This window comes from Lampetra fluviatilis, chromosome 31 (genome assembly GCF_964198595.1).
Source record: "Lampetra fluviatilis chromosome 31, kcLamFluv1.1, whole genome shotgun sequence".
NCBI lineage: Eukaryota > Metazoa > Chordata > Hyperoartia > Petromyzontiformes > Petromyzontidae > Lampetra > Lampetra fluviatilis.
The window spans coordinates 561,991-588,236 of record NC_136305.1 but is presented as its reverse complement, the minus strand read 5'-3'; the positions used below and the strand labels follow the sequence as shown (position 1 = coordinate 588,236).

At 43.5% G+C, this 26,246-nt stretch overlaps 1 protein-coding gene across 4 annotated transcripts; it reads right to left on the bottom strand.

Annotated features, from left to right (window-relative positions):
• Positions 1-1,877: 1,877 nt before the first annotated feature.
• Positions 1,878-25,171, bottom strand: LOC144943409 (nucleolar transcription factor 1-like). 4 transcript variants are annotated; one of them, XM_078870786.1, is made up of 21 exons: positions 24,718-24,874; positions 19,707-19,826; positions 17,146-17,324; positions 15,839-15,922; positions 15,314-15,469; positions 13,884-13,948; positions 13,266-13,389; positions 12,075-12,185; positions 11,308-11,432; positions 10,224-10,365; positions 9,436-9,477; positions 8,636-8,761; positions 7,977-8,132; positions 7,332-7,520; positions 6,459-6,569; positions 5,086-5,159; positions 4,761-4,950; positions 4,473-4,520; positions 4,221-4,301; positions 3,566-3,694; positions 1,878-3,468 (listed from the first exon to the last, which is right to left on the bottom strand). In XM_078870786.1, exons 1-21 carry the CDS (start codon positions 24,776-24,778, stop codon positions 3,370-3,372), a joined length of 2,412 nt encoding a protein of 803 aa, XP_078726912.1. In that variant the 5' UTR covers positions 24,779-24,874; the 3' UTR covers positions 1,878-3,369. The 4 variants fall into 4 exon arrangements, with proteins under 4 accessions (XP_078726912.1, XP_078726911.1, XP_078726914.1 ...); XM_078870785.1 differs by lacking the exon at positions 24,718-24,874 and adding an exon at positions 24,429-24,519; XM_078870788.1 differs by lacking the exon at positions 24,718-24,874 and adding an exon at positions 25,049-25,171 and having other exon boundaries at positions 1,879-3,468.
• Positions 25,172-26,246: the final 1,075 nt, after the last annotated feature.

Sequence of the window (26,246 nt, the reverse complement as noted above, 5' to 3'; positions counted from 1 at the left end):
TGTAGTCCCTTTATTTAAGCCAACAACGAAGTGAATGAAACATTCCAATATATGACCCCCTACGTTTTGGGTCAGGCCATGTATACGTTTCATGCCAAAATTCTTGTCATTAACCCCTGTCACGTTTAAAAGATTACCTTTGCCAATGCATAGATTACATTCTATTAAAGTTATACTTCCAAGTAAAACATAACTCATAAATATTCTTAACAATTTGGATTTATAATGGAATTACACGATTGCGCACCATTCCTCAGATGAGATAACCACCTATGTTTTGTTCACTTTTATTTTAAAGTCAACAGATGAGAAAACCATAAGTGGGGAGATAATGCAGGGCTTGCAAAGTAGGCAGAGTGGACATGTTCATAGATGAGCCAAGACTGAGGTTTTAAATGTAATAACTGATGCATAAAAATGGAACACGGAAATTCCACATCTGAACATGCCGCTGTTGAGACTGATGCCATTCTGTTGTGAGCAATACATTTTGAGACTGGTTATTTAGTATTAGAATATTGCCACAGCCAACCTTTGTGAATGTTGGTACAAGCCTTTCTTAAAATAATGGAAGTGACAGCCTCCATTTACTTAAAAAGGAAGATATTAAACTTAACGCTGTTATTGCCTAAAGCTACAGCTGCAGCCAGGTCATTGAATGAGTGAGGTCTGGAGTAATTTTCGTGATAGGGGAAATTTCTTACTGAACGGACACACCTGTACCTAACAAGCGCCTTAATTTCCTAAAAGCGAGCCTTAACAGTAACAGACTTGTTGTAAAATGTAACCTTTAGTTATTTATTTTACGTTTCTTACATATCAGCATGCAAGTATTCAAACATGTTTCTATATCTTACAATCACATAACATTTTTAATAAAATGATAACACCAATATTTTTCCTTTTTTTGTATGTATAAAACTGAGGAACGCCGAACATGTTGACACCACCTACTGTGCTACCACTTTTACGTACAGGTCAGGAAAAAGATGTGCAAGGTGACTTGCCCCACACACAAAAAGAGTTTGCAAAGATTTAAAAAATCTTAAAAAATATTTATAAACATGGCCCTTGCTTTAAACAAAAATAATTAATAGTTCACTTTTTGTTTTATTTAAACAGGTAGCGAATATAAAGAGTTGTTTTGCTTGGTCAGGAGATTTTTACTTCTAATGATAAACAATAAAAAACACATTGGCCCATTATCATAAGCTAAATTAGATGTGAATAACTATTGTGGTTCCACCCACATTTCAACGGAGGGACCAAGGATACAAATTACACTGTTTAAAAAAACGAACTGAACTTATTTACCTAAAATATTTACACATGTAAAATAAATGTGCAACAAAAAATACAAATTAAGTAACAACGTAAATGACCATCTGCAAGCAACAACCCAGTTTCTACACTATGGGAACCTCATTTGCCAGTAAAAGTATGATAATTGGTTCTTTACCCTTCTATCTGGCAACAAAACTGACACCTTTTTACAAGGAGTCATGTTTGCATAGACCGCAATAGCTGCAGTCATAATACAAACAAAAGAACATAACTCTGATAATGTGCACTGTCCTTAAAGTTGATTGATCCACACCCGAGACAGCTTTCCTTAGAGCCTAGTCTCATATGGGTTGGACCAGATGACGCCAAAAGGCGCACAACTCAAAGACAATGCACCATCAGAGTATGAGAGCTCGGGGCAAGCATCTACACTATGGGAACCTGATGGTGCATTGTCTTTGAGTTGTGCGCCTTTTGGCGTCATCTGGTCCAACCCATATGAGACTAGGCTCTAAGGAAAGCTGTCTCGGGTGTGGATCAATCAACTTTAAGGACAGTGCACATTATCAGAGTTATGTTCTTTTGTTTGTATTATGACTGCAGGTATTGCAGTCTATGCAAACATGACTCCTTGTAAAAAGGTGTCAGTTTTGTTGCCAGATAGAAGGGTAAAGAACCAATTAACAACCCAGTTATAAAGGAAATACTCTGGACTGATGTACGATCAAAAACTTGTTGCGAAGCTCGTGTATTTTACTTTCAAAATGAGTTTTCCTTGTTTTGTTAGCTTGAAAAAAAGCTTCACAGTCCTTACAAACAAAAGCGAAGGGGAATGAAAACAATTATAAAAACACCGCTACAATTTAACCTGATTGTTTTATGAATTTCAATTAACGTATACCAGGTGGTGTTGATCGGTAACAGACGTACCTGCATGCTATACACGCTGTAGGAAATCACCAATTCACCTTTTCGCTTAAATGTAAAAGTATTCTGGAAACAAATTGCATTTTGATCTACAGTATTTTAACTTAACCAAGCCTGCAGGCAGGCAGGACTTGACACCGAACCTTTCGCATACTCGGAGGGTGGATAATAAACCTTCACCCAGTATGGTGCATCAGCCGCCAGCTCACTTAACAGATTTCAGCAATGCATGATGACAAATGTCCAATGACGTGTCTTGGTCAGGCCTTCCCTTCACCAACACACCACAAACTTTGAATCATGCCACTGTCTCGTGTATTTCAAACACAATACAACACTTTCTTCCTATTCTTTCAATGTAACAATATTTGACATTATTAGGCGAAATTTAAAATTGTAATGGCCAAGATATACAATAGATGCTAAGATAACTTATCTATTATAATGTTTGAAGAGGGATGTTGGACATCTTAGTGAAGGCACCCTACCCCTACCCTGACTGTCCCCACCCACCACGGCACAACCCCTCCAGTCCTTCCACCCCCCCCCCCACCACTTCCCAAATCCAGCCGAAGCTTTGTGTCTGGAGGAAGGGGGCAGGGCCTAAAGAAGGGGTGGGTCCTGTAAAGGAAAGGCGTGGAACTAAACGAGGAAGAGCTGGGGCCTAAATAGAAAGAGGTTGGGCCCTCAGGAGTAAGGGGGCATAACGAGGAAGGGCATGACCGTGAAGAGACAGTTCCACTGCAGAGGTTGAACTCCCAATTTAATATAAGCGTAGAGTTAAATACCTCCAGCAGGCACCATACCTTTCGTGCCAGATGCGGCCAGAGGCCAACTAGTCATGTGTAAAAGAGGTTTTCGGGGATTATTTCTCCCTGTTGACCATAAATAAAAGACTAATGACAATGGCTGCAATTGGGTAGCCATTCTATAAATTACTCCTTAAACATCGGCATCTGGTCATGTTGCCGGACTTTGCTGTCCTGTAGCATTGCCAAAATCAATTGAAACATGGCGAGTAAAATAAAGTGACATTTAACTGATGCTCCACATGAGACAAGAATTAAACCACCTGGTCAGTTACATTTATTGAAGTTCATTTTGTTACTATGAGGAGCACCGCTGCCAGGAATGACATTTCAGCCAACATTTCTGGGTTCAGTCAGAGTCCGAATCGGATCCCTCTTCGGACGATGATTCGCTGTCGCTGCTGTTGTTGTTGCCTTCCTCCCCATCTTCTTCATCATCGTCTTCATTCTAGAGTACAAACACACACACACCACAGAGAACATGAAGCAAAAGCACACATTTGACGTACAGGAGCACGACTTTGGTAAAAGTGAAAAATGTATACCTCATCGTCATCATCATCGTCATCATCATCGCTGTCATTATCTCCCTCTGAAGACTCCTCCTGGCCATCCCCTTCCTCCTCATCATCGTCGTCTTCATCTTCTGATGACTCCTCATCATCTTCATCCTCCTGTATCAAATACAAGTGATTAACTAGGTCACAAATGCACTGTGGCTACAAACTCGAAGGCCACTTTAGCTGACCTAAAGTTCACTGCCTTAAGTGTCCACAGTAACTCCTCCAAGCATAGTAGCCTCATGCACACAGTAACCATGTCCTAAACATTCACATGTGACCTCTCTGCAGGTAATTACAATTAAATATAATAAAACAGCTGCCAAATATTAGGGTGCCAACTTCCCACTCTTGTGGATGCTGGGGACTGCCAGAGAATAGGGTGGGGGGGAATGAGGTGAGAAAGGTAAAAATGTTGCCAGACTAGGGCTAGAAACAAATGTGGCAAGTGCACATTATTTTACTTGTTATCATTAAGTATGTGCAACTTTGTTGTTATAACAAAACAAAATAGTCCAGCAACGATATACAAGGTTAACAAAGTACCATGATGGCCAGAATATACAGGGTGATGGTGTCTGAGCCTTGAATATGGTGGATCACTGCAATGTAGTGAAAGGCACCCAAGAAGGTTACTTACAGACTCCTCTTTCTTCAATTTTTTGTTCGCCGGTTTTGCTTTTGCGGTTACGGCCGAGGGCTTTGCTGAACCTTTTCGCTTCTTCATAAGGAAAGCAAATCACAAACGAAAGCAAAACACATAACACAAGATGAAAAGAACATGACAAACTACATCTTGAGTGACTTACTGCAGCATGTCCCTGACCAAAATGTTATCAAACAATGACCCTTCCAACCACTTTCAAAGTAAAGGCTAACATCAAATACTTACATTTGTGACGAACTCCTTGTACAGGGCTTTATCAGCTGCGGGCAGCGTCTAGAACCAAAATAACAGTTTATTTATGTTATCATTCGATATATTCTCAACGTAACTGCTTTCACAATCCAAAATTGTAAACATGTATGAAATGATCAATAGTGCAGTTTTAGCTGTTTCCAGTTAATATTTTTTGAGGTGCTTTTATTTGGCAGATTCAGTGGGAATGCCAAAGCAATTCCCCCAACACTGCCACAATATTATTATAAAATTAAAATGTCAGTGGATTACGGGCACTACCTTTATCCAGGCCTCGAGCTGAGCCTTGTACTTCTTTTGAGCCTCCTCTGCCAGTTGCTTGTAGCGGTCCTTCTGCCCCTGGCCAATTTTCTGCCAGCGACGGCCGATCTCCATCATGCGCTCACGCAGCGTGATGTGTGACAGCTCCCCGTTGGACAGCAGCTGCTGTGAGAACATCTGGTAGCCACTCCTGCACACGGCAGACAAGTTTGCACGTGGCTCATTAGCGCCGAGTCTCACTTGGTGGCAGCAGATACTGAAATAAACGGCATTCCCGAAAGGAACAGAGAAAATTCAGTCGAGATGGTGGCTGGAGATGACTTACGTTGGTGGCTTCTTGGGTTCCCCTTCAAAGTGTGCTTTCTTTGCAGGGGCAGTTTTCATTTCAGCAACTTGTTTCTGTTGATAAACAGTCACTTCATTTAAACCCGTTCAAAAATTAATATCTCTTTTGCATTGACCAGTGTGGTCAAACAAACTCCATGGCCAATACGGTGTCCGGGAGGGTCTTCATGCAGTAGTAGATTCACAAGTTTGTAAAATAAATACCTGGACCGTCGACAACCTTTCATGTAAACATTCAAGCATTTTTTTTAAACATCCGGCGTTATGCAAAGAGAAGCTTATTTGTCAGGATTATCAAGACTACGTAACCACTGGACAAATCCAGCCCTCACACATTTAATGTAGTCCATGGCGTCACTCCAACTTACTATTAATAGCGGTTTCCCCCGCAGATTTGAAATTTAATTAACGAAGTTAATTATTTCACATGACTGTCTAAAATAACAAATCCGGTAATAGGTTGTGTAAAATAATAGGCTCTTTCGTGATGTGACGTGGGCATGTGGGGGTGAAACGGAAGCTGGAACCACCGATTCATCCCTTACTGTGCATCACTCTCCTCTTGCTTGCGTCTGCTGATCACATCGTTTTCCATCTCCTTCTTCTGAATAGATCTCTCTTCTCTCATCTCCGATCTCTCATATCTCTCCTCTGAATATACCTATCTCTGTCATATCTCCCATCTGAATATATTCTCTGAGCTCTCATAAGTCTATTCTGAACAAATCTCTCCAATAACTTCTCTCTTCTGAATGTGCCTTTCTTATAGCACTGTTGAATAAAGAGTTATATCTGATATTCCTCCTTCGATTAAATCTGTTAAATCATTCTCAATTCTCTCTTCTAAATGTTTTCTCCTCTATATATGTTATATTTCTACTAAACTATCTCGTAATTCTCTCTTTTCAACATTTCTCCTCTCTCATGAATACATCGCTAACCCATCTCGATGCTATTCATTGTTTTAATGTATGTGGTCCACAGCTGTCACTGTATGTCAATGCGATGCTCAAAGGAAAAAGTATGGACTTGCATCTACTCGTGATAATACTGCATTGGAAGTGGTGTACAAGTACAACTAACAAAAACTCACATTTTTCAATAACACTGCCTTAAAAAAACAGGTACATAACAGACGACATTTCAGGCAATGGCCCTTCTCCTTCAAAGCGCACAGAGAGGACCAGAGAGGCAGAGTCACTGTCTCACTCCACCACTCTGGCCTGTCTATGTCCTGTTAAGGGTCAATGACCAAAATGCCACCTATTAAATATTCTTAAATACTTTTTCTTTTTGAGCCATTGTTATTGACAAATGCGTTGAGTTATTTTTCATATATATATTCGGACTTACATCATATCGCTTCTGGCTCTCAGCCGCCGCCTTGATCCAGGGCATCTTCTGCTTCTTCTCAAGAGCCTTCCACTCCACCTCAAGTGCCCGAGTCGTCTTCTTTCGGTCATTCTACCACAAGCCATTCAAAAACATCAAGAGGGCATTTTTTTTATAAAAAAATCTGCCACAGTCTCTTGCAATCCCTTTGAGCTTCTTTAAGAACTTGGGAATCATCTGTTGGCTTATTTGGCAAGTAATTGATTGTTGGATGACATGTTTGTTCATATTTTACATTTTAAAAATGAGGGTTACGACACATTTATAAATAACGCGATCTAAACCCAAAAATCGTTGATTATGAACAATATTGGTCGCGAAAGCCTACGTGTTAAACTGAGTACCATTTAAGCCGCATGATGAGGAAACGAAATTACCACTCAGAACTCTCGCAGCAAACAGATGACCATCCTGTTTGACAGACAAGACCAGGAAGATGACAACACAGAACTACTTCTGAAGTCACGTCAATGCACCTCTTCAGGATGATATATTTTGTGCATTATTCCAATGTGAATTGTTTACCCAGGAAAGGCTCACCGAGTCTCAAGACTGTTCCAAAAGGGCCCTGCCAAGTGTTTACAGGAGGGGGTGACGTTGCCATGTAATCCCAATAGAGTATTTTGCAGGTAAACTTTTTGCACATTAGGATGTTTGTCCAGTACTAGTTATATTGTAAGTTTTTGTTAAGCTATAGGAGGAAACCGGATCACCCAGAGGAAACCCATGCAGAGAAAGGTGCCCGAGTCAGAAATTAAACCTAGGCCCTTCTGACTGTCACCACTGTGCCACAATACCGCCTAAATACAATTTTAGTTACGACGCTGCCCTTACCTTGAAGCGTGCCAGGTACTCCTCCAGCTTGCTCATCTGGAAGAGCTCCTCAGGGGTCTTGGGGGGATCAGGCATGCGGCCACGTCGGGCACTGCTGTTACTGGCAGAATCCTTCTTCTCCTTGAGCTGCGTCTGCATCTTTTGCTCGTAGTCTGCCTTCATGGCTGCCTCCAGCTTCTTGTATTTCTCCTGGATTTTTGTATGTTCATGAAACGATGTCAGGAATACAATGAAAACTTGTGTCAATTTGTAGTCCACTAAAATGCTTGGTTCTTAGCTGTGCATTACTTATATACGAATTGATTGTCCTTGATTTTACTAGATGAGATGCCAAACAAACCCTTGCAATTTTGGTTTAAGATTGTATTTCAAGCGAGCCATAAATGCTACGCAAGGCTTCCCTACGAGAACTTTAAAAGGGCACATTTCAACCTGCAAACATCCAGGCGACGCCACCTATTGGTTTACCCCTACACAGCTACGCAAAAGTCAATGTACAGGTAAATCTGGCAATTCTCAACAATGACGCCGTGCCTGGAAATGTGCATCATATCGTGAGCATGCATCCACACTACAGCCAATGTACCTGGTTATACAGCAGCTCACAAGCTCACGGACCTGCAGCCCAGCTCCACCCCCTTTTACCTTTTTCTTCTCCGAGAGCTCGCTCCAGAGGCGAGCCAGCAGTCGTGTGAGCTCGCTCTCTGGGAGGTCTGGGTTCTTCTTCCTCAGCTTCTTGCGCTTCTCTTGCGAGAAAATGAACATGGCCGAGATGGGGCGTTGAGGCCGATCTACAGCGCTCTGTTGCAACAGCAAACAAGGAAGAAACATCTTGCATATGCGTGGATCCTGTAACACTTTAGAACAAGGGTCTGTACTCTTAAGTATTTAATTATCAATAATGTTACACTTAAATCCACACGAGATGTCACACAGCGCATGACGTTGCGAGATTATGTCACACATAATAACGCCACGGGGAGGCAAGCATATTGATGAAAGTCAACATGCTATGGCCGAAGAGGTTAATCCATTTTATATGCTGGTTTTTTTATTTCTAATTTTGAGAAAACCCTTTATTTTAGCCAGTTTTCTCAAAGGTAAGTCCTAAATAGCAACACATCATACTGAAATGTATTTAAATTGGATGTTTACGAGAGTTAATGTATTTCTCCGCCATAGATAAAATACATTAACGTTTTCAACATTAGTTGGAAGAGCTAATAACAGCTACATGCAACTGCTTGCAATTTATTTCAATAAGCGTGACTGCCAGGTGCCTCCTCATGCAGCTGCCGACTCACAGTGGGTCCCGGGGAGTTGGTTATGTCCTTTCCCAAGGCGGCAGCTGTTGCGAGACTTGCCATCTTGCCACCCTCCTTGGCCCGTTCTTCCAGTTGTATTCGCTCGCGCTCCTCGTCAGTCAGGTTCTGCACAATGTGGCAAGAAGTCCTTCTAGAAACACTCCATAGGCAACAGGGCTCAATGCAATGTGCTCCACAAACTGCATATCCAGCGGTGGATGGGTGCATGACAAGTCAGAACAACGATGTGGCATCTGGTGGGACAGGCGTGTGATTAACCCTTTCCCATTCCTATGACGTACATGTATGTGTACGTCATCAGAGCCGAATCTGAAGAAAAACTAGAAATAAAATAACTTTATCGGTACCAAGGCTCCCACAAGGCCATGCGGGAGGGCGTGTAGCAGTTTGGTGTCAGCTATCATAGAGTGCGGTCGTAACACTACAGTTCTCTGCGGTGAGGCGGGGTTGTCTTAGGAATCGGCTGGAAGAGGGTCTCTCTCCTCGTTGCGGAGCGGTGTTGGCTGAACACCCGCTCCGGGTAGACGAGTGAGAGAGCCCACAGGGTAGCCGAGGGTAGGGTCCAAATAGTATTCAGTGTCCGGGGTGAAGGAGCGAGATAGAGTGCACCGACACTGGTGTGAGTGTAGGATGTCGAGTGTGACAGTGTTTGATTAAACGACAACAGCCCTTATAGAATTCCTCGTCTCCGCATGGTTCTACTGCACTACAAAAGTGCCAGAATGAAGCATGTACCACCACACATAGAAAGCAGTTAGCACACAATGGGTAATCCTTACCTCAACAAATTTCTGAAAATCAATTTCATACTGCTTTTTTTTCTGCAAGAAACAAAGTCACAACACATCAGACAAAGGATTCAAAACTAATATCTACAACGATTTCAAGTCACTTCCAGATTCATATACACAGACAAGGTATATCTCACATTATTTTCATCCTCATGGAAATAAAGGTCAACATGTACAGTGAATGTAATTAATATTTTTCATCTCAGTGGAACACAACGGCATAGCTATAGTGTGTTGGCAGTGTTATAGGTGCATTGAGGCCCACGGAAAGAAGGGGGCCCCAGGCATCTCACCACGGTAGGTGAGATGTTATCTGTTTTTTCGGTAAAGTCTCGCCTGGTATGCAAGAGGGTGTGTGGGTTCGATCCTGACCCTGACGCCTGTATATTTGCAGTTTGCATGTTCTCTCCGGGTTTGCCCTCCACATTTAGAAACATGCGCTTAGAGTATTTGGCTGTTATACATTTCCACATGATAATCCACTTCTTTGAACTATCATTTGTGGCCAGGTCACTTCTGAAAAAAAGATGTATAGCTCAGTGGGCCTTAACTCGTAATGATTTAAAATAGTTTCTAGTAGTCGTTGAAAAACAAAGCAGAGAGAAATTGGGACACAAGGCCCGGTATAATTTCTTGTACCTGGGTCCATTCCAACCATACTACGTCACTACACAGGTGTCATCGCACACTTATAAACTCGACAGCAGCAGGCCTAACTGCACAGGAGTACGGCGCTGTTAAAAATGATCGACAGGGCTGTGGTTGGCAGGTCTCACCTGCTCGCAGCGCTTGTGGTATGCATCCTTCTCCTTGGGCGAGAGCACCTTCCACTGCCGGCTGCACTCGTGCATGCGCTCCGTGCTGGGGACATCCTTGAGACTCGCGATCAGCTCCGCGCAGAAGAGGGAGTAGCCGTTCCTGAGTGGGTGTATAAGCGGCAGCAACCACTGTATGCAAAGTTCTCAATAACTTGCAAATGTTTACGTAAGACTATCAGCTAAAATACGTGCAAATGTAGTGTATTAATTGCAGGACACTTGTTGATATTTTCACAAGCTATAATTTCACATACAACTCGATAGTTGTTCCAAGCTTGAAATCAGCCCTCAAAGAAAGTGGCCACTTATTGTGACGTAGGTTATAGTCTGCAAAGGCACTGTCATTTGAACCGAATTTAGTTTACAGCCTACATTAAAACTCTTTGCGTGAATAAACAAAATACGAGGTGAATCTCACACCAAGTATATTCACAGTGACGCTGGTAGATATTTTCCAAAAATTGGACTGTTGCAGCATGCATTTGTGTAAAATAAAACAAGAGCCCAAGTTGGACACAGGGCGAGAGGGGTGGAGAGAGCCCATCTATAAACCTTTATAAACAGTTTGCCTTTAGAGGATAACCCCCCTTTTCCTGATGACAACAGCTTGTGTTGCGATCAAAACGTCGTGGTTTTTGTTTTTATATTTTATATTTAAATTACTGAAAGAACCAAGAATAAGTCTACATTATAAACTGCCAGTACGCTCACTCATGTTAAGAACCAGGCTACAGTCTACATTACAGACTGCCAGTACACTCACCAAGGTTAAGAACCAGGCTACAGTCTACATTATAGACTGCCAGTACACTCACCAAACTTAAGAACCAGGCTACAGTCTACATTAAAGACTGCCAGTACACTCACCAAACTTAAGAACCAGGCTACAGTCTACATTAGTGTTTTATGTGTTTTTAATATTTATATTCACTTTATTTTGGATTATTTTTCTATCTACGTGACTTTACCGAAAATGAATAAAAGCAGATATTGCGGTGTAGAGCTGGCAGGCAGGCGATTGAGTGGGTCAGTGCGTGCTTACGGGGGTGGCTTGGTAGGCCGTCCATCGTGCTTGTCCTTGAGCAGCCACTCAGCCTTGGAGAGGACAGACTTGGCGTCGTTGGGCACATATTCTGGGTGTGTGCATATGTACTCCTTCAGCTCCAACTGGGAAAGGAATGCGGTCAACATGTATATTAGATCATGCCATACGCAGCACACTCACCTACTTTCCATCTCGCCTGCAAGGACATAGCTACTTGTATATACCATCAGCAAGTGAACAGACTGATCAACACAAATTTCCAAGACAAAAGCACAAATGACGTTTTACAACCATAATAGTTAACAAATAGGCACACTTATGCATGATAGTATGTTATAAAAAAAGTTTTTCTGGCTGGCCACATACTGCCCGGCGCATGTTCTGACCGGCTGGAGGCCATGCGCCACCCAGCGTGCAGAGGAGAGGGGGTGCGTGGGTGGGAGTGCATGGTGGGGGCCGCGGCACCAACGGGAAGCAAAGGTGGGGGGTAAGTGCGCGAGGAGGAGCGTGAAATGCGGGTGGTAGGGGTGACCTGGGGGTTGTTACATGTGAGTGGGGGGCACCCAGGAGTGGGGGAGGACCATCATTCAACGACAGGAACTTTCACTATCATATAAAAAAAGATTTGGCTGGGCTCGCTGGGAGGGAGGGAGGTAGGTGCAGGGCTGCTATTTTTTTAGAAAATGAGTGCGAAACTGTTTTCAGCAGATGTTGAGCACGCTCAGTGCATCTTTCTCGCTGCTTAGCATGGGGGTTGCTCTAACCGCGTGCTGTCTCTGGAGTTCCAGGGCCTTGGCGATCCACTTGAGCCTCTTCTTATCAGGAAGCACCGACCACTGGCGTCTGAGTGTCTCGTTCACTTCCTTCAGGTTCATCTGAAGCAAAAGAAAGAACAGAAAAAGCGGGTTCTTAACGCAACCCAGACTGGAGCGGTGGTTCAGTGATTCTTGCACTGCGCGATCAATCATACACTTATAAATATATATACAGTATCCGATTTAGATTCACAGCCATAGCTTATATCAGTGGACAATGATATCTAAACTGGATCCTGAACCTCCCCCCACCTGCACTGAGCAGTGTGGTGAATATGGTGACAACTCGGACGACTGACAAGGAATGGAGGCATTTATTCAGCCGCAGATTGACAAAAGGGGCTGCAATTACAGATTAGTCCCCGAGTTACGATGGTCCGACTTAGGATATTTCGATCTTACGATGGCGATACAACAAAATTGTAAAATATTACAAATTTCGCGCGGCAGGCAAACGCAGCAGCGTACGAGGTATTTATCTTGTTTTTTACTTTATATTTTACTGTGCAATACAGTATTGTAATTAATAAATACATACAGTATATAGTTTATAGAGTACGGTACTGTAAATTGCTGTTTTGCTAAATTATCACCATTCTTTAAGACTCCTGGGTAGGCTCGGCCATCTTCGATTTTTCTCCTTACGATGGGGTCATCGTAACGCATCTCCATCGTAAGTAGAGGACTACCTGTATTAAAATTAAACCTTTTGCTTGGTAAACAACATTAGGTATGCAAGTGCTTGGTATGCAACGTTTCTTTAGTGTTGTATCAATTTCCAAGATTCGACGAAAAAGGTGCTAACATGCATGCATGTAAGATTATTAGAAATTTCTGCAGAAAATTACAAAAGTTGAATAAAATTTATATGACATATATTAACACATCTAATATTGACATTTTTAAAAGTGTCAAAGTGCACAGCCAAATAAGAATATATCCATAGCATCATCCCACCTCAACTACTCTCCTAATAATGGAAGGAAAGGCTCATTAACGGGACTGCGAGCATTAGGTAAAGAACCTTTTAATGCCAGTCTCGTGGTGGCAACATTTGGAAGGGCCCAGATGGTCTCTAGAGACCTCTTATCTCATCATCCATGAACAAAGTGAACCCTAACTAAAGGCTGGCTCGTTTACCTCGGGGTGAAGCTTTATGTAGGCCTTCTTCTCGTGGTGGTACCACAGTTGCTGCGGTGTCTTGGGCTTCTCGGGGACGTCTGACTTGCGCACGGCAACCTCCACCAGGTCTGGGTGCTGCTCCCTGCGAGAACAAGCGGGATGCACATGCACATATCCAGATTCGAGATAAGACACTTACACAAGGCAGCTCTGTAGTCAAGAGACATCACTGCTGCAGACGTTTTAAATCGATTTCTTCCCCATATTAGGTTCACTAAATACCTGATGCGAAGCGTCACAACGAAATTGTGTAAGTTTTACTCTATGGGCCCTACTATTGCCACATTTAACAATCTGATACAATAATTATTCATACCTTTCAGGAAAAGATCTACAGTTAAGTGTAGCTAAGTTCATCATAGACATTTAATGTACACATGACTGCATCATGCGTGTTAAAAAACACACACATTACCATTAATACTGGAAAACTATGCAATGCAGTGACACCAATCTATATATTATATTGTGAGTGGTGCCTCAGGATCCATAAAACACACAAACAAGCCCACAGCCACTTTAACAATTATATTTACAAGCAATTGCATTCACAAATAACTATAACTATATTCTCACCTAAACTTGGCCATAGCTTTGTCAAACTCCTCCTTGTCTCGCTGGTAATCTTCCATGTACTTCAGCTGTACAAAACAAAACGAGGACAACATTCAAAAGACTAGCTCCATATACCCATGAGCATAAGATATATATTGATGAAATACACAGGATATTTCACAGTAAAACTAGGTTCCAGAAATGTCTCTCCCCGCTAAATGACCATGTCGGTTGATGTACTGCAATGTTTAACAATGGACAGCTTAAGCAGCCCAAATCATAGGCTCTCAGCGAAGGACATGTATAGATTTGTGAAATTGAAAGTACTTAAGCCTGAGAGGCTTCACTTCAACACTTACTGCCTCATATGACCAACAGGCCTCAGGGCATGGATTATAATGGGGATTCAGCATGAAGTGACTTGTCTGTAATTGTCTGAGCATAAGAGGCAGGGTGGACACCTACTATTTGTTGTATGTCATTTTTTACATTCGATGAGTTATACCCAACAAGAATCTCGAGGGAGTCCTTTTCAGTCATGTGTAGCTCACTCTCACATTGTGCCTGTTTGACATGGCACATATCTTATGATTAACTTGTATTCATTAGTGTTTAATGTATAGATGTGTTTATGCAGTTATAAGGGGGATTTCAACCACATATGTAAAATGTACCTCAATGTACGACTTTGTTTCCTATTTGATTTCCGGATAACTCACGCAACATTAAACTACACTGCCTCAAGTGAATTGTCGTTTAACTTGTAATATTTATATATATTCAATGATTACACAGTTATAAAAAGTGCATCCTGTTTTGTCCACTTCTGTTTTGCTTTGCTGTTTTGTTGGAATTAGAAACAAATTTCAAATGTTACGGTATGGGAGTTAAGGCTATTCGTAAATATAATATAAAATGGACATTAAACATTAACATTAAGTATTTTGTCATGACGTTGCCTAAATCATCCACATTACCGTGTTCTTACAAGGTAAGAATTAGGAACAAAAAGTGAAATTTAGCAATACTGTATGTGTACGTTTAATTATCTTTCATGTTTTAAGACTGTAAATTAAAACAAAAAAGGGGGGTTATTTTTAACCTGATATACAAATAATTTATTGCACTATGCCACGAAATTCAGCAATTTTTTACGGCCACGTGGACAATAATGCAAATCCACAAATGTAACTAAAATTATAAGTGTATTGTCCAGTTACTTGCGAACATTGGAATATTATGCATATGGGTTTGAAGTTTTAAAAAACATAGGGTAACTAAAAACAGCATGAGGTGTCCCCTACGTTAAAGATGAGGCCTGTGCCCCCAAAATACAAATATTAGAATGACAACAATTCCTTCAGCATATAGTTAGTCTCTAAGAACCACTCCATCTCACATTTCCTCACCAACCCATTAACAGTCAGTGACTACATAGCACAAGTCAGCACCTTCTTCTTCTCTGTCATCTCCTTGTACTTGGTAGACAAGATCTTGGTGAGGTCCAGGTTGGTGAGATCAGGATGCATCTTGGCATACTTGGCACGCTTGGCCATGAAGAATCTGAAGTATGGCGTGAGCGGCTTCTTTGGGAAGTCTGGGTGGCTCTGCAGAACACACGCACAGTGACATATTTATAATATGGGTCCCAAATGCATTAAAAAGGTGACCGAAGTCCAAGTTCACCTCTCATGACATACAGGTCATCAATGAGGATTGACAAATAAATGGAACAAAAATAAAAATGTCAGAGAAACACATCAATCGGAGAACATATAAAAGTTAGACACATCATATTGCCGATTAAGAATAGTGGACTTGAGCAGGTCACGCCACTAAAAGGAATGATGGCCAGTAGTCAAGAATAATAAACATGGTAGTCAAGGGACAGAATGCGCCTGAGGAATATTCACTGCGGAGATGAAGCAATGAAATCAGCCGTGTATAGGAGGAAGGTGCATTGCATCGTAGCATACCTTGATTTTCTTTCCTTTGTAGGGGTTCTTCACGTGCTCTTTCGCATCCACCAGGAGCTCCGTGAGAGTGCGGAATTTACGAATCTGCAAGATATGCATGCTCATCAAATCCTTAGTGTGTTACGCTGCCCAACATAACCCTTGGGAAACAATCAGTCACAGTATACTGTATCGATAAAACAAACTGTATTCAAATGAATACTGCATGCACCTATATACACATGTGCCTAAATGTGTTAGATTTGTTAATGCATATATTTATTAGTGTGTGTGTTAATGCTGATTAACTGTGCTTAGCTGCGCAGACCTTCAATCGTGGCACCAGCAGCAAGGAACGGGAAGTTGCACTACATTAGAGAGCTGCAGGTGGTGGCAAGATCAGGATTTATAGAGTTGAAGCTCGCAGAATTATGTCCGCTGGTTGGATCATTAGCTTCCTCAGTAGGGGGCCTGGGTACTGAAGAGGGGTGCAATGTAAAAACTGATCCTTGCCCTTATATTTATGAATGTTGTTTATGCATTTAAGAGCAAGTACATGTTTTTTACCAACCCATTGATTAATAGGTACAAGTATTGTCCTTGAGGTCCATTAATCAGAGTTTATATCAATACAGTTACAAAAGGGGTTCTATTGTGAAAAATATTTGATTACAATAAGATCACGCATGGTTCGACATTAGCTGAATTTGGTTGAAGTACATGTATAAAAAAAAGCATGTAAATTTTCCTGAAATGTAGTGCAATATTCTCTCCAAATTACATTTGCAGCAATATAGCGGTACCAATTTGTACATTAAATTATCAAAATACTGTGATAGCAAATTCATTTCCTGGAGGAGTGTTAACAGGAAACTAAAATGAAAGATACTTCAGGAATACTTTACACACCCTCACACTTTTTACAGTCTGCAAGTGCATGGGGCCTGACCTGGGCAATTGCCAGCATACATGACACTGAATCACAAACTACAGCAGTCGTTTTGGCTACGTCTAAGCAATCCATCAAAAAGTTAATGAGCTGTGGCACTGCTTGAGCCCAAGACTCTAAATTCTGAAGCAACAAACCACAAATAGCAGTCTCTTATTACCCTCTGTCCCTGTTCCAAGGTACTAACCCACAGCGATATTTTTATAAAATGTATACACACATACCTAACAAGGAGGCTTTAAAGAGTTCTATCCACTGTGGCTTTAGAACAGGGAGTTCGTCTATTAGTAAGTGATATTTTAACAGTTTTTTTTCCATACAAATAAACAATTTTAACAATACTGAAAACTGACAAAAATGTCCAGGGATAATCACAGACCTCGCTGGAGAGTTTGAGCCACTTCTCCTTGCACATGTCCCCAGTGAAGTTGGAGAATTTAACCTTCTCCCAATCGAGGTGTTGCTCCGTTGTCTTGAACTTCATGCTGTCATTCTCTGGGATGACAGACTTCATGCGCTCCAGTAGCATGAACAAGTCTTGCTTGGACCAGACATCCTCTGGGGGATCGGACACCAGACACCGGGAGCAGGTGCAGCATTCAGACAATGGGGAAATCAGTGAAACTAAAGCAAAAACCCAAAACTTCCTCGGAAGACGGTGACGATTGTGCAAACTGCAAAAAGAAATCTAAAAATTATGCAAACAAAAACTTGTACTGTCCAATAAACCCCATTATACCAATCTGGATTTGTTCATGTTGTTAACCATGAACTATTCCATTCTATTCTTGCATATGGCAATGTTCAGGTGATAGATGATAATGTCAAGGTCTGTAAGCCATGACGGGGAGGGCTTCAGGAGAGAGTTTGTGTAGTTCTGCTAATTATCCTCCGTTGAATGAGTGCAGACTACAGTGATTTACTTTATGGTCCATAGTTTGGGATGCATGGCCACCTCTGTTACATTTATCATATCACACACTGTTACAATTATATAAACTGTTCAGCCAATGATAAGCACAATACCAGGAAAATTACCGCAATTGCTATTATTGATATTATCACCTTTACTCATTATACAATTCATCCTACTTGGAATGTACACCAAAAGGCTACATCTTATTGCAGTTATGAACAAAGTGCCTGCGTCCTGGACCTGGATCTGAATAGGATTAATATCACTGTGCTGCACTACAAAAATAAGGACAAAATGTTACTTAAATTACTGTGCCATTATGTAATGCACCAAACATTCACCACTGTGCAACAAAATACTTGGAAGAATGTTTCCAAAGCACATAATGCTCACAGGTAAGTGTAAATCACTTCCAAATGTCCAATTAACATTACTGGAATGGTTTGTGACCTGACCTGTTTTTGATGCATTTCTAAAGTTTATATATTTGAACAGTGGTTGCATTCAAGGCCGACGTAGTAGACCATATGTTCCTGTTCACAAACGACACATTTGGACGTGGTCCAGTCTGCTTTCGTAGAGGTTAAGGTTGGTGAGTTGCTCATTTATATGCTGCATACACACTTGAGTGTGTGTACACATGTACACACAATACAACCTCTGCACTGGACTAATTGGGGGAAGAGCCTTTCTCTGACAAAGGATGTCCATCATACTTTAAATAATTACATAATTGTCCCATTTATATGTGCTGTAGTTTACACCTGACACTTTGTTAATTGACAATTTAAACTAATATCTAATTACAATCTTGATTTGAAGCTTTCGTGACTGCAGGAATCCATACTCTTTGGTTCTTTCGGTAAAGTCACGTAGATATAAAATAAAATCTAATACACTTCAAGCATTTAATTTTAATAATGTCATCGCCATTACTGAGAGCATTCAGTGGACAAATGTTTCTTCAGACCGGAGCCACACATTTCTTTCCTGTTACTTGGACATGGTATGGTCTTGTTGCAGTCAGAAAAGCACATTTAGTTACTCATGTTTTGCGAAATGTGTTTCCGGTATTTTATTTACACAATAATGTAATGCATAATATTTAACAAAATTTCACATTTACAAAAATTTACTTGAGACAATTAAAGTGCAAAAATTTGCATTGAGTTTCCACAGGCACAAGACGTAGTAGACCAAGGCACCGAGGGGTAGCCTCATGCCCTCAGGGGCCCCACCTGGAATGCCTGCAGATCACAGTATCCTTGCAAGTACAGATTCCTTAGCATGAGAATAGTGTTTGACAGGATGTTTTTTTACAAACAATTCAGGCAGCCTTTTCGGCATACCCCGATTTCCGGCTTGAGTAGAGCCTAACCATAAGCAGTATTAATATTTGTACTTTTGTTAAATGTTTTGTTGTATTCAGTGCCTGTGCCAACAAACGCGAACATGTATTTTCAATTACTGTGAACACTGTTCACAAGCTTAGTTTACACTGCTTTAGATAAAATAATTAGGGAAAAGCCACTTTAGGTATTTATAGAATTGGCCACAAGCCTTTTCTGAACAACATAATGAATAACAATCAATGGCCTCCAACGTGGCGTAAAGGATTGTAATTTTTATGATAAATAAAACATATCCATAGCCGCATAGCGGAAATTGACGAATAACATGTAATATGGGGGAAAAAAATTCTTGACCCACAACAATCTTATGACTTGAAAGTAAAGTTTAAAAAATGTATGACAAATAAAATATATTTATACTGTGTAATAAATATATGTTACAATTGGTGCAAATTACCAACCAGCACCCTCCTTAAAATGTATGGAGACCCTGAGGCTTTCATTGATAAATAACTATTTAAAGGGCTTTCACATGTTGCTTTAAAGCCACAATGTTAGATCCAAGAACACAACACACCAAACACAGCATACACTCAATCTTCATGTGCTGCATGTATTGGGGCATTCGCTGTTATGACAGTCCCGCTTGAAGAGGGTTAAACCCCTTCCTACCAGCGTCCTTGTCAGCGGTGGCAGGGGACTCTCCGGCTGCCTCGTTTTTCATCTCGCCATTCATCCTGCCCAGTGGGATTGAGCCTCTCTTGGCCCCGTGTGCGTCACTCCACTCGAGGTCTGTTCAACACAAAACAATGCTGCTGCTGCTACGGGTTGTCACAATCCATCTTCGGCCACAAAGCCGCAACAAATAACAAGGCAAATACCAAAACTGTTGTATACTTTTTACCACCATTGTCGCCATCACCACCACCAAAAAGAGGCTGTGGTCCAAGGCTGAATCCCAATGTGTGATTTTTTAAAACAAATAATGAGCAGTTAGGATTTTCATCAGTGCCAAGGTTTCAGACCAAACATCACAAAAGGCTCGATGCAATGTGTAATAATATACACCATTATTATTGTTTACCAATGTTTACGACCAAACATACTCTGACATCACAAACCACTGGAAACCAGTAATCCATTTTAAACGTCGTAATAAATCCATCAGAAATTCAGACAGGATGACGCAGTCTTGCTGATATCTTTAGGGGGCAGCCCTTAACCACAAGGTGACGTCTACTGCCAACTGAGCAGCGCATGCAGGAATGCTCAAAATCCTCATTCATACATCTTCACCTCTAAACAGTAGCAAGCAGTGCAATGGACTATAACTCCTTCAATGGTAAATAATTATCTGGTGGCTTACTGTGACTCGAACAAATGCTGCACTTGCAGCAGCTGTCATGCACAAAAGTGTACTATCAATAACGCCTGTGTTACAGCCGCTTTTTATTACTGGCGAGTTCCCATCTGCGAGGGGCAGTTATCTAGGCTGTAATTAGCTAATGGTCAAATTTTTTGCAAGTTGGATAAACGTCAACATTGGATTAGACCAAGACTCTTGTCACTTTCCTCTAATCGTCAATTGGAATGGGTTGTCAGTGAGGCTGTGCTGCAATTATCATTGAGGAAGTAAATAGCACTGTAGCAATATCAACAGCACAGGAATGAAGCAGGAAGCAAATATACAACTATTACCATCGACTTGGATGTCATGTTATATTCTGCTACACAGAACATTAAGAGAACAAAGGGAAAGGTTATTTTCTTAAAATAAAGGGGCGAATTTTGTTTCCGAAAAACATAAGGAAACTCCATGACAGGAAGTGAGTTGGCCGAGTTTCATGCACACCATGTTAAGAGCCATTTTAACCACCAGTGCAAGAAGTAGCCACAACTAAACCTCGTCTAAAAAGTAACTTTAAGGATAAAACTCGCCACTAAACAAATATAGCAACACACTTTCATTAATTGCTTAACGTATAGTCGACTAAATTATTTGACGAGGAAATAGCTTTTTTGTTATTTTTTAACCCACGAGAGGCCTCTCATTGTTCTCGCGAGAGGCCACCACCACCTGCTGCTGCTGCTCTGTGCGGGCTGCAAGTGCCTCATTGCACGCGCAGTGTTGAATTCCACCAAGCATTTCAGCATTTCCTACAAGCGCACCACCAGACGAAGCAGCTGCCAATTTTTTTACAACCAAATTAACCACTCTGATATAATGAAGCTTTTTGGGGTTAGATCGCGTAAATATGTCTCGTTAAACCCGCCACCACCCGATACAGCCTATTAGTAAGGTTTGTCACATAAACAAACATGCCAATTAGTTACTAGCACAGCACACACCGGTGTGTCGGAAAGTACACCCGCAACATTTTCAATTTATTATGGATAATCCTGGTCACAAAAAAAGCCTAACACTCGAGTATACTTCAACAGCGCATAACGTATCTAACAACAAAAACAAGCGCGTTCGCAGCACGCGTTCGCTGGACTAGTGTGAGCACGGTCGGTGCCCCCCCCCCCCCCTTTAGAGGCGGCTGCGGCTGCAGTGGAGGCAAGCCGAGCTGGGGGCAACGCAGGCTCCATGTGGACGCCTGCAGCTCGCAGCCTACCCCCCCTTCCCTCTTCTGCCCCCGCTCTGCCCCAAGGCTGCTGCCGCCCGCCGCATGTGGTGGGGGCGTGGGTCGCGGTGGCTGTGGGGGTAGGTGGAGTGAATTTGCAACGGGTGAAGCGTTTCATTCGGCGGCGTCAACCCCGCGGAGCCGCCGTCATTGCTGGCTGCAGCAGCAGCAGCCAGCAAGCAGTGCGCCGCCGCATGTGAATGCCGCATACCAAGCCCGGGCCGGCTCTGCTTGCCAATTAGCAGATGTTCGTGTACTCGCAGGAGTGGCAACAACATATTTTTCAAGCTGCAAATAACAAGGAAATTCCCAGAAATCTTCAAAGTGTGGCTACTCCGCGAAGGCCTCGTTTTGCCTGCACTATGTTAGAGGCAGCAGATCATCACTCGCAGTGACAACTCCTTATTTTGCCAATTGTTAAGATTCAAAAACTGTCAAGGAATAATTTATCAAGATTTGCTGGCTGTACAGTAATGTGGCATGATTAACGTTTAACTGTCTAATGCATATTCCTCGGAAATGGTTTAATCTGATCCACTTCACAGCTCTATATCCACTTAAGTTTACTCTGAGCTGAACAAATAGGCCCAAGGTGGTGAGTTAGTGACCATGATATGATGAATGCTCAAAGGATGCCCTGGCACATCTGCAAAATACGCCCGTTCTGATGCACGCAGCAATGTCCAACACACTTGTCTGCTGTTTTACATAACTGCATACAAAGGTGCACATGACATGGGTTGGGATTTTCAAGCCCTTGCACTCCAAAGGTAACAATGGGGCCAGGGCCATGGGGGTGGTGGGTGAAGGAGGTCTCTTCTCTTCCCGATTTGTAATTAACGTACCGTGGTGTCCAAATTGCGGGGCCACAAGCCCCCTACACTCAATACCAATTACAATGTCGTGTCGTTTGAGTTATTACTCTGGACGTGTGCAGGACCCCGTCATGTATCCGTCTGGTACGCAAGTTAAAGCACGTGTCTTCGTATGTAATGTTCTTAAGAACCGTACTGGAATCGCTTTTAGGGACCGGTGGCGGTGTGGTTAGCACACTGCACTCTGAGCAAGGCGAACTAAGTGACAATCCCGGCCACAGCTATCGCCAGTGGCGAGTGGATATGCTAATCAGTCTTGGGCCACACTGACCAGCGTGAAGTATGGTCAAACAACACGTGCTTGGGGAGGGCATTCATCTAGCAGTGGACCGACACAAAGCTTATGATAACCAAACATTGACCCGATGTATGCAAATTGATACGTTTATCTACAAGGTATTAATTATCCTGATGTAATCGTAGTGGGTTAAAAGGCGAGACGTGAACTTGCCCGATGTCCCAGCTGTCCGCTCCGACACGCGGCGTTGAAGCTCGGCGCTTACAAGTGGCCGCTAAACACGGAGGCAGCAGAAACTTAGAAACTTTACCTTAATACGACCCACGGCCAAAGTAGACACGTTTTAAACCTCACCTCTGCAGGGACCCCATCATTTGAAAACGTTACATCAAAACGTCGAGATACAACACTCAACTATTGAGTTACTTTAGTCTGGAGTTTGAAACCATTCTGAACACAACGCGAAACACGTGCGCGCACGCAAACCATCGCAACGCAGGGAAATCGATTAAGCGAATGCTTACACATTTTCTATTTTAATAAGTAGCGACCGGTTAGAAGTAAGCGAAATACTTTTGGACACAATAAATGAATGGCCGTGTAAGCAAAAAAATTGAAGGAAATGAACGGGAGCGGAAAAAAATGCAAAAAAAACACCACAAAGACAGCCGCCCAAGCCGCCGTGAGTGGGGCCCGGGGGGAGGCCGCGGAGACTTCGCCACGCCGGCGAGATGGCTGCTTGCGCCCATTCGCGATTAAACCCAGCCTCGTGTACACACAGAGCAGTGTGTATTACACACATCTAGCATGCACTCACATGGTAAATATAAACACGAGACGTAGAAACGTCGGGCGTAGCAGCGTGGCACAGGAGGCGCCCGCCACTGCCGCGGAGCTCGGCTACGCGGAGCCTCCCCGTCGTGTATAAAGCCAGCCGTGTTTACACACTAACACCGCCAATATCCTACAAACACGCGTTACCTGTGTGTGTGTGAGAGACTATACACATGCCCCCAGTGCCACTATGTACACGCACGTGATGCAGGCCGACTGGAGCAGAAACAGCTGCGGGGAGATGGAGGCGGTCGAGTGGGACGACTCCATCGGACAACAACAAAAGCCTCCCCCACGCCTCGCTCTAACCCACCACCGTGGACATTGCACAAACACGGTCTATAGACTGTTGATGCTCTTAGTATAGACTGTTGATGCTCTTAGTATATACTGTTGATGCTCTTAGTATATACTGTTGATGCTCTTAGTATATACTGTTGATGCTCTTAGTATAGGCTATTGATGCTATTAGTATAGGCACGGGCAAAGATGGACGGATACACAAGAGCCGAAGCGAGACGGGGGAGAGGAAGCGGCCGTCGCCCAAAGGAGACCGCGGCGCGCGGCGCGGGGCCAAAACCTCTCGGTCGCGCACTCGCGACAAAAACCTTCCAGCAACAACAACCACCACAAACATCACCACGACGACGACGTCCACCACACGCGCACAGAGACACGCGCACGACGGTGGTAGTCGTGGTATAAACGTGCGAGCGAGCGAGGCGGAGGCGGCCGCCCCGGGGCCGCGTCCCCTCCGCCGCCGCCGCCTCCATTTCCCGCACCACCGCCGCCACCATCACCGCCACTGCCGCTTCGTTACCGCCGAGACGACGACGCCGCGCTCCACGATCACGACGCGTCCCGCTGATGTTATAGTCACTGTATTTGTAGTACATTTCCCATGTACTTGGTGTATAATCTGTGCCGGGATGTTGTGAGGAGGGGATTTGCGAGAGCTGTGGGGGAGCTCCCCGGAGCCGCCGCGGCCCCGAAGGTCGCTGGAGGCGGAATGGCGGTCAGGAAACTCCGAGGCTCCCGCGCTGCACCAGGCCGCGCGCCTCGCTACAATTAAAATTAAATTACAGCGAGAACATTCACGACAAACTCACGGGCATCTCTTCTCAAAGCCGCACCGACGACGACCATTCCACTCTTATGTGCGAATCGCATTCAACGACGCGGAACTGTAAAACAATTGGCGCGGCTGCGTTGTAAAAACCACGCGCGGCAACGTTAAAGCGACGTTCGCCTCCACTCCCTCTCTCCTCTCCGCCTTCTCGTTCCGAATTTACCGAGATGCGATGCGTGCGAAGCGATGGCTGCACGGGCGGACGCGTAGGCGAGCGGGCGGGCAGGGTGTGCGGGCGGGCGGACGGGCGGGCGGGAGAGCGGACGGGAGGGGAGCGCGGGCGGGCGGGCGTTTCTATCGGGCGGGCTCACCGGGATGGCTGAGAGGCTGGGGCCGCCTGCCTGGCTGGGCTGGCCCGTCCCGTGTGTCACCCCGCGTGCGCCCCCGCTCGCCGCCGAGAGCACCGCGCCGCGCAGCCGCCTCCAGCGCCGGGGACTCGGGAGCCAACGCGCGGGGTGGGCGCGGGAGGGGGGTGGTCGTGGAAACGATTTCGATGCACAATTTCTCTACGAGTACATATGGTGGATGGTCTCATCGTTTATTTCATTGGCATTTGGGACGTGTCGAAACAAACACCTTGCACGTTATTTTCGTGGCATTGTGTTGTTATTTTTGCTGTTGTGAGCATTGCAAGATCTGTGCAAGCCTCCCCACTGAGCTACGCTACGAGGCTCCACGTGCGCTCGTGGCTGCGCCCTTTTATATGCGACGAGAGCGTGACGCGTCACCGCCGCGGACCAATCGGAGTGCGACGTTTGAACGCGACGGCGGCGCGCGCCGCGAGCCGTTGAGGTCGTGGTTACAACAAAAAAAGTGGCGACTTTCCCGCCAAAACCGAGTTCTTCCCCTCAGAGGTGATTAAATTAAGTCGAATTAAATGGTGAAGATTTTCAGCAACATTGTTGCTCATAACCAAGACTCATTTTCTCGTGGAATATTTTCCGGAGCTCAGCATTTGAAAAGCTCCAGTTAAAAGAATAAATTACATTCGTCAGCAACACTATCCTAAAAGTAAAATGGCGACGTTTCGGGCAATGGTCCTTCATACCAGAGAACAATAATCAGACAAAAAGCTTTAAAGTCATTCTAAGACGTCATTGCAACATAACCCTAAATGTAAATACTGTAATGGAATTAAAGTGACATCACAGGGGCACGTATGGTACACCTGACCGTGACTTTAAATGTGTTTGTTTCATTCAACAAAGCCTTAAACCTGAGCTAGGCAGTCCAGGGCACAACCCAAGAATGTATTTGCAAAAATATATGAACACAAATTTGTTTGAATGTTTAACTTTTCACAGCCCCGATAGTGTACCGACTGCCACGGTGATTGTGTCCCTCCCAGAAGTTCATTAACCCCGACTTGAGAAGGCCGCCGTAGCAGGGATGTTTACCAAGTGGTCTCACACCAGGGTTTACACCCCGACATGCAGAAACATGTTCCCGTCATGTGAGAAACATGGCTTATTTACTGGGGCAACAGGTCAACCGGGTGAAAGTCAAAAT

What these genes read in the sequence shown, in the direction of transcription:
- LOC144943409 (XM_078870785.1), bottom strand. Translation starts at nt 24,504, where the DNA reads ATGTACTACAAATACAGTGACTATAACATCAGCGGGACGCGTCGTGAT. An exon ending in AGAGCCAGAAGCGATATGAT is followed by an intron (nt 5,160 to 6,458) that starts GTAAGTCCGAAT and finishes GTTTATCAACAG; the next exon opens with AAACAAGTTGCTGAAATGAA. An exon ending in AGCTCGAGGCCTGGATAAAG is followed by an intron (nt 4,521 to 4,760) that starts GTAGTGCCCGTA and finishes TTTTGGTTCTAG; the next exon opens with ACGCTGCCCGCAGCTGATAA.